A 7,580-nucleotide genomic window follows, 5' to 3' on the forward strand; every position below is an offset into this window, starting at 1 on the left:
AAAATGAATCACTTACATCGTACTCTCTTACCATTGACCTGGTCATATCAAAGAGTGTCCTATTATTTCTCTCAACAAGGTAATCTGATTGTGGAGTGTAATTGGACGAAAACTCATGCTTGATTCCTTGATCATCACATCAATTCTTGTGTTCTTGAACTCACTTCCATTGTCACTTCTCAATTCAATCTCATTCTCACTTAACTTAATGAAATTGCAACAGAAATTGAGAAAAGACAACAACTTGGTCCACATTAGGGATATGGAAGATTCCTTATCAGAGATCTTCCATTGGATGATATTCTTTGCCTAGAGGAACCCATCGCCATCAAGGTCTTTAGATCTTTCGACTCAATCATAGAGGCTTCAAATTCATGTGGGTGTGAGGCAACCATGAGTATAGTTTTTAGATCTAGCGACAACGGAGAGATTTAGGGTTCACAAGAGCTTTTCGAGATGAAGTAGCAGTTGTAAGTATGCGCTGGAAGACAGATGGTCCGTGGAAGCCTAAGGGCCACAAGACGGTCCTATTTACAACCAACTATGGAAGATGAAGTATTGTAGATCCCTTTCTTGATAAGCCAATACAAGAAGTCGAAGCGACATGAATTCTTAAAATATTCCTAGTTAGAAAGGGTAAGGTTTGATTCGTTTGATCTTTGTTAAAATATTCCTAGTAGGGATTTCATTTGAGTTTTGTTTTTGTTGAGACCCTATTCCAAACCTTTAAAACTAATAGTTAGAAGCTAAGGTTAGTTGAGAGGTTTAGAATGAATCAGCTAATAGACCGGCTCTTAAGCACCATTCGTGGCACTAGGCACGGCCAGACAGTCCGGGTCGCGGATGGTCTGCCCCTAGGTGCGGACGGTCCGTGGTTAGATCATATCAGGCGTAGTTAACCCCTTTCCACGCTTGTTTATCCATCTAAACTCATAGATTCTATTGGGAAATACCTAGGAACGGGTCCAGACCTCCCTCTATATATATGAAGGAGTACGACTGATTGCGGACACCATCAACCGAACCAATCAAACCATTTATCAATTCCTTTACTTTCTTGCCCTAGGAGTAGCCAGTAACGTAGTCTTCTTCATCTCAATCTTCACCTCTCTATGACTTTACGTCATCTAGAGGTGTCTTAGGTGGCCTATCGATCACAAGACAAAACCTAGGATCTCTCCTCCCTGATGGGGTCCCACTTGGGGGCGAGATCTATGTGTCGTTGGCGAATGCCGCTAGCCCTGCGCACACGCGGACTATACGGCCACCAGGCGCTGACCGTCCGGCTCGGCGCAGGGAACCCCACTCCTGCTACCAGGTCATGGACCGTTTGGACCTAGGTCGCGGATCATCCGTGGCACCGCAGAGAGCCCGCCAAGCGGAACAACTCACAGTGATTGATGCCCAGATCGACGCGAACACCAACTAATTGTTATCTACTAGTAATGTGCCCGGCACCATTGTAGAGAAGAAGGCGGAAAAGAGGCACGTGCGGTGAGAGCGCGAGGGTGTAGGTTGATCCAAAGAACGTCGTCTGTTGGATGTGAGTAAGAGAAAGGGATGTGAGTAAGGGATGTGACTCCGCTTAGGCCTATCGATTGGAGCGGCCTTGCAGCTACCGGTAGCCCCCTCAAATAGTTCTGCACGAGTTCAATCTCGCAACCTATCGTATGTCTTCATACATCATCGGCCACCTACACCTGTGTTTTCCCAAACCCGTCACATGTTCTTTTCCCTACATCATAGGCCATGTGTGTGGTTTGCAACCTACTTCCATGACATTTTCATCGGTTTTTGTTTTCATCCATGGTATTGCAGTTGCCTTGAACTCGACGACTGTGAACAGGATCCTCCTGATGGGCAACTGAATCCCAAATAAGTGTGACAGATTGGTCGAGACAGCAAAACTGTTTATTTAGTTGTATATGCAAATATATTTGATATGATCAAAGTTTTTGCTGTCATCTTTTACCGACCAAGGCTGGATAGTTTCCTCCAAGGCTGGATAGTTTCCTTAATCACATGATTGTTTTCTCTCAAGATTTTCTCCACATTACAAACTTACTTTTTAATATATGATGATATCCGTATTTTCATGGTCTATGAAAAAAGGTATGCGAGTTACTTTTAGTTCAATGACGTAAAATTTGGATTATACATGATCTGAGTGTCCTCGGTGTTAGGGTTTGCAACTGCTCCTCTGCATCGTTGCAAACATATTTTATCTGATCAAAGTTTTTGCTACCATCTTTTACTGATCAAGGTTGATTAGTTTCTTTAATCATGTGATTGTTTTCTCTCAGTTTTCTTCACATTATATACTTCTAAACTTCATTCCTGTTAAAAATATATGCACAATGGAAGTTGTCTATAATAGTTTCCTTACTTTATGCTCATACCTTAATACCTTATCAAGCTGAGCTGCAATTGTATTTATTAAACCATGATACAATGTTACATCGACGCTGAGCTTAAGCATATGCTTTGTACAAACACTTGGATTTATATGCTGGTGCGGTGGTGCCTGTTCATCTTTGCCCCCAAACCATAAAATGCTTTGATTCATATTGATACAATGTTCACAAAAACGTTATATAAACCTCTGGTGCAATCATTTGAGTTGCTATCAAATTTGACACACATTAATTTAACTGTGCAAATATATCGTTGATGAGTCAGTTTCTAGTGATATTTTTAGAAACAGTGAAGTCGTGCACTGAAAATAACCTCCTAACAAATACGAGTATGTATGGGGTGTTTGGTTACCCAAGCTAAATTTAAGGTCATGTTATATAAAATATTTAAATGATAACTATAGATATTAAATAGTCTAGTTATAAAACTAATTATACAGATAAAGACTAAAAGATTAGACGAATTTATTAAACTTAATTAAGTCTATTATATTTCATACTCCTAATTAATATGCAATGTTTGATGTGCCATAAACTAAACTTTAGTTAGAAGAATGAGATTCAGGATTGGAGTAGATAGATTCTCCCAAAGCAGCCTTTATTGCGAAGATAGGCTAAAAAATAAGACGAATTTATTAAATTTAATTAAGTGTATATTTTATACTATTAATTGATATTAAAATGTTTGATGCGACAATAACTAAACTTTAATCTGGGACATGAGGAGATGATTCTCCCAAAGCAGCCCTTATCGGAAAGATTTCCACTGGGCCGTCTAGATAACAAGCGGCCCCACCACACCGCTGCAGTCGCCGTGCTCGCGCATGGAGCTTGGAGGCGGAGGGCGAGGCGGCGGCGACCGGGTCCGGCGGCAGTTGCAGTCGGTGGGGCGGCTGGCAGCGTATCTCGGCGGCGGTTTCCTCCTCCTCTCCGCCACCTCTTCCGTCGCCGTCCGCGCCCTCCGCGCCATCTCCGACGCCAACCAGGTGCGCGCTCGCCCCGTTTCTCCACCCTCCGCAGCGCCCACCATTTCGGTTTTTGGTGCCGTCCTTCCCCGCGACTGACTCTAGTAGTGGCCTACGCCTCGTCAGAGGAAGTTCGCGAAGCCGTGCGGTGCCTGCGAGGGGAAGGGCAGCTACTCGTGCAGGCTCTGCAGGGGCAGCGCCACCATCGAGTGGTCTCCGATGCACGACCCGGTGTTCGTGAATCCGTGCCTCTGCCCTACCTGCGATGGGACTCGGTTAGCCACCCCCCACATGGCTCTTCTATTTCCCGTTCTGCCGCTGCTGGGTTGCTGTGATTATGAATTTATGATATGGAAGCTTGCTGAATTATTTTTTCTTTTTTTATCAGGGTGCAGCGCTGCTTGAACTGCCTGGGAAATGGTTACGCTTGAAGAAGCGATGTCAGTTTTCATTATCGATGATAGATGGTTGTTGGGGAGTTGGTAAGGAAACAATTGGAAATTTACTGATGAATTCGTTGCCTTGTGTGATTATAATTGCTGTGAGTCTATGATTTTTGGGTCTGTTTATGTCGTTCTGTGACTATGAATTGTGGGCATGATGCTAAATTTACAAATCTCTCGTTGAAGAGTCACAGTTGGAACTTTAGCCATTAGTACAGGGAAAGTAAAGCTGTTCTTTCTTGCTGTTGCTTAGTGTACCTGACGGATTGTTAAAACTGAATAGTTTTTGTTGGGAATTTCTGTGAAGGGAAGAGAGTGTGGAATCAACTCAAGCTGAAAGGTTTCTGTTGGGATTTTGTGTCAAGGCAAAAGATTGCCGTTTCAACTCAACTCAAAATGAGAGATAACGGGTGAAATGGAAGTGATATGCTTCCATGTATCCCCTTATGTGCAAGAGTCCAGAAGTACAATTTCTATTTGTCAGGGGAAGCTGTACTCCTATAGATGGTTGTTATGAAGCTCATCGTGGGCCATGCGTACATGCCAAGATCATGGTGTCAAGCCGTTGGATGATTTCTCCTATATGTTAGTTTACGAAATAGTTGATTGCATCTTTGTAGTATGTATCTTCTTGGCTGTGTTTATTCTAACCACATAACAATGGTTTGTTTTGCTTCAACTGAAACCGAAGACCTGTCGGGAAATGAGAGATGCAGGTCAATTAATCCGATTCTGATGTCTGTATCCTTAATGACCTCTCATGTTGAAGGAAAACGAAAGATGCGGGGCTGTACAACTATTAACACTGACAGCAACATTATGTCTTGTTTTCAGACTTCTTACAAGTTGTACAGGCAAGTATTCGTCGTCGTTGTGCAAGAATAGTCTGAAGGGTGATGTCTAGTGCCCACAGAGAGAATTTAATAGAGCCATTCCATCTGAAAGATGTCCAGATATGTGGCGGGATGCCCTGTGAATGATGTCAGTGTTCTTTCATCTGACGAACATCACTTGCATTTATGTTTTGGCCCTTTTTTTCTGAGGGTGGATTTGTTTACGCAACACAAACAAAAAAAAAATATACCATTGTGTGCACTCGCAATCAAATTCTGGTAAAAATGCTCGAATTCCTCAGCATCAAGGAGATTCAGAGGTTGTTGGTCCTATAGTGCAGGTATTGCATGCAGTTGACCTGCATGCCAATCAGTGACGTCCAGAAACTATGGATCAGATTGTCCTCCATCGTAACCACCATTTTTTTTTGTTTGCGATTTTCTTCAACTTGGGCCTTCCAATGATGTCTGAAAACGAGTTACAGGAAATCTGTTGGTCAGCTGTTCTTGGTATCTGCCACTTGTGTACTGTTGAAGGTGAAAATATCTTCCGCCCTGAAGCATCGCGTGTTCCCCGTGACGATTCAAAATTTAGAATTGCAGCCAGAAGGATCCCACCCAAATATGCAGTGTGTGCAGCATATCTGGAGCAAAAGGATTGCAATGTGGTTTGCTGTTAGAATCTGAGATACATGTGCTTTGCAGTTGCAGAAAGCTATTGTTTTATTCTTTGTGCTTATTATGGCCGCCTATTTGCCCCCCGTGAAGTGTGAACCCAATGGGCTCAAGATTCTCAGGAACATCGGTTGGTACCTGTTGAAAAAAAATAGGGGGCAGGTGTTTGTGTATCCACCTTAAATTCACGTGTGCTGAATTTAACACCAAATTAATTCCGTTTAACGCACATAGATGCATCGAGATCAATAAATGAGCATCTAAATAAGTACTCCACTATTATAAGTCATCAACGAGGGCTGAAGCGAAGCCCTGGACACTGACTGACTGACTGTAGCGTTCATCTATGGGTTTTGATTTTGAACAGCAATCGTCCTTCCCGTCCCGGGCCCATCTTGGATTTATAGACAGGAGGAATCGTTGAGTTGGGTGGGCGGCGGAATCGCACTCCGGCCGGCATATATCATCTGCTTGTGCTTGTGCCGCGCGTGGTCAACCCTGCGCCGTGGAAGATGGATGGCTATCCTATCCTATCCTTCCCCACGCGAGAGTGTCGAAGACCAACTCTGGCGAAGCGGGAACGGGAGTCCCCGTTTAATAGTAGTAGTAAATTATAGCATATACCTTATCCAATTCCGACTTTTAAGTGTTATTAAATATTAATATGAGCCAAGTCTATAAAAATATTACATATGTGCGTTTGTGTCGGCGTTTCGACCCCGGGGGTCCCTGGATCGACGAGTAAATTGTCGCCGCGTGTCCCAGCCCAGATGGGTCGGCGCGAGACGGAGCGCGAAGGGGGGAAACGGAGCCGGAGGGAGACAGGCGTAAAAGGGGAAACCCGTGGCCTTCGTGTTTGTCCCGCGCCCAGGTCGGGTGCGCTTGCAGTAGGGGGTTACAAGCGTCCGCGTGAGAGAGAGCGAGAGGCTTATGCGCGTCGTCCCGTCCTTCCCCCGCGCGGCCAACCTTTTCTAAGAGGGCCCTGGACCTTCCTTTTATAGGCGTAAGGAGGAGGTCCAGGTGTACAATTGGCAGGTGTAGCAATGTGCTAACGTGTCTAGCAGAGAGGAGCTAGTGCCCTAAGTACATGCCGTCGTGGCAGCCGGAGAGGTTTTGGCACCCTGTTCGTGTGATGTCGTGGCCGTCGGAGGAGCGCCGGAGCCTGACGGAAGGACAGCTGTCGGGGCTGTCGAGTCCTTGCTGACGTCTCCTTGCTTCCGTAAGAGGGCTGAAAGCCGCCGTCGTCATGGAGCATACGGGGCGCCATCATTACTTGTTTACCGGGGCGAGCCAGATGGGACGTCGGTCTCGTTCCCCATAGCCTGAGCTAGCTAGGGGTAGGGTAATGATGGCCCCTCCTGTGACGTGGTCGGTCCGAGCCCTGGGTAGGGCGAGGCGGAGGCTCCTCCAAGGTCGAGGTCGAGTCTGTCTTCCGAGGTTGAGGTCGAGTCCGAGCCCTGGGTCGGGCGAGGCGGAGTTCGCCGTCTTCTGGGGCTGAGCCCGAGTCCGAGCCCTGGGTCGGGCGAGGCGGAGTTCGTCGTCTTCCGGGGCTGAGCCCGAGTCCGAGCCCTGGGTCGGGCGAGGCGGAGTTCGTCGTCTTCCGGGGCTGAGCCCGAGTCCGAGCCCTGGGTCGGGCGAGGCGGAGCTTCCTATGGCGCCTGAGGCCGGACTTGGCTGCTGTCAGCCTCACTCTGTCGAGTGGCACAACAGCCGGAGCGGCGCGGGCGGCGCTGTCTTCTTGTCAGGCTGGTCAGTAGAGCGGCGAAGTGACGACGGATACTTCGGCTCAGTCGACTGAAAGGCGCGCGTCAGGATAAGGTGTCAGGCCACCTTTGCATTAAATGCCCCTGCGATACGGTCGGTCGTTGTGGCAATTTGGCCAAGGTTGCTTCTTGGCGAAGACTGGGCCTCGGTCGAGCCGAAGGTGTGTCCGTTGCTTGAGGGGGCCCTCGGGCGAGACGTGAATCCTCCGGGGTCGGCTGCCCTTGCCCGAGGCTGGGCTCGGGCGAGGCGAGATCGTGTCCGTTGAGTGGACCGAGCCTTGACTTAATCTCACCCATCAGGCCTTTGCAGCTTTGTGTTGATGGGGGTTACCAACTGAGATTAGGAGTCTTGGGGGTACCCCTAATTATGGTCCCCGACAGTAGCCCCCGAGCCTCGAAGGGAGTGTTAATACTCGCTTGGAGGCTTTTGTCGCACTTTTTTGCAAGGGGACCGGCCTTTCTCGGTTGCATTTTGTTCCGGTGGGTG

General features: G+C 47.1%; 1 protein-coding gene across 5 annotated transcripts; it reads left to right on the plus strand.

Moving 5' to 3' along the window:
- Window positions 1-3,131: 3,131 nt before the first annotated feature.
- On the plus strand, window positions 3,132-5,215 carry LOC100382225 (uncharacterized). Of its 5 annotated transcripts, XR_002267874.3 has the most exons (5): window positions 3,139-3,400; window positions 3,508-3,654; window positions 3,768-3,861; window positions 4,130-4,559; window positions 4,657-4,929. XR_002267874.3 is itself a non-coding variant. In NM_001174981.1 (4 exons), exons 1-4 carry the CDS (start codon window positions 3,239-3,241, stop codon window positions 4,234-4,236), a joined length of 510 nt encoding a protein of 169 aa, NP_001168452.1. In that variant the 5' UTR covers window positions 3,231-3,238; the 3' UTR covers window positions 4,237-4,659. The 5 variants fall into 5 exon arrangements, 2 of the variants coding, with proteins under 2 accessions (NP_001143460.1, NP_001168452.1); XR_563517.4 differs by having other exon boundaries at window positions 3,132-3,400; window positions 3,506-3,654; window positions 4,130-4,924; XR_002267875.3 differs by lacking the exon at window positions 4,130-4,559 and having other exon boundaries at window positions 3,506-3,654; window positions 4,657-5,215.
- Window positions 5,216-7,580: the final 2,365 nt, after the last annotated feature.

The sequence above is a fragment of the Zea mays genome, chromosome 3, assembly GCF_902167145.1.
Source record: "Zea mays cultivar B73 chromosome 3, Zm-B73-REFERENCE-NAM-5.0, whole genome shotgun sequence".
Classification (NCBI taxonomy): domain Eukaryota; kingdom Viridiplantae; phylum Streptophyta; class Magnoliopsida; order Poales; family Poaceae; genus Zea; species Zea mays.

Coding starts and splice junctions, on each gene's coding strand:
- LOC100382225 (NM_001174981.1), top strand. CDS start 3,239: ATGGAGCTTGGAGGCGGAGGGCGAGGCGGCGGCGACCGGGTCCGGCGG. Junction 3,401..3,507: donor CCATCTCCGACGCCAACCAG/GTGCGCGCTCGC, acceptor GCCTCGTCAGAG/GAAGTTCGCGAAGCCGTGCG. Junction 3,655..3,767: donor CCTACCTGCGATGGGACTCG/GTTAGCCACCCC, acceptor TTTTTTTATCAG/GGTGCAGCGCTGCTTGAACT.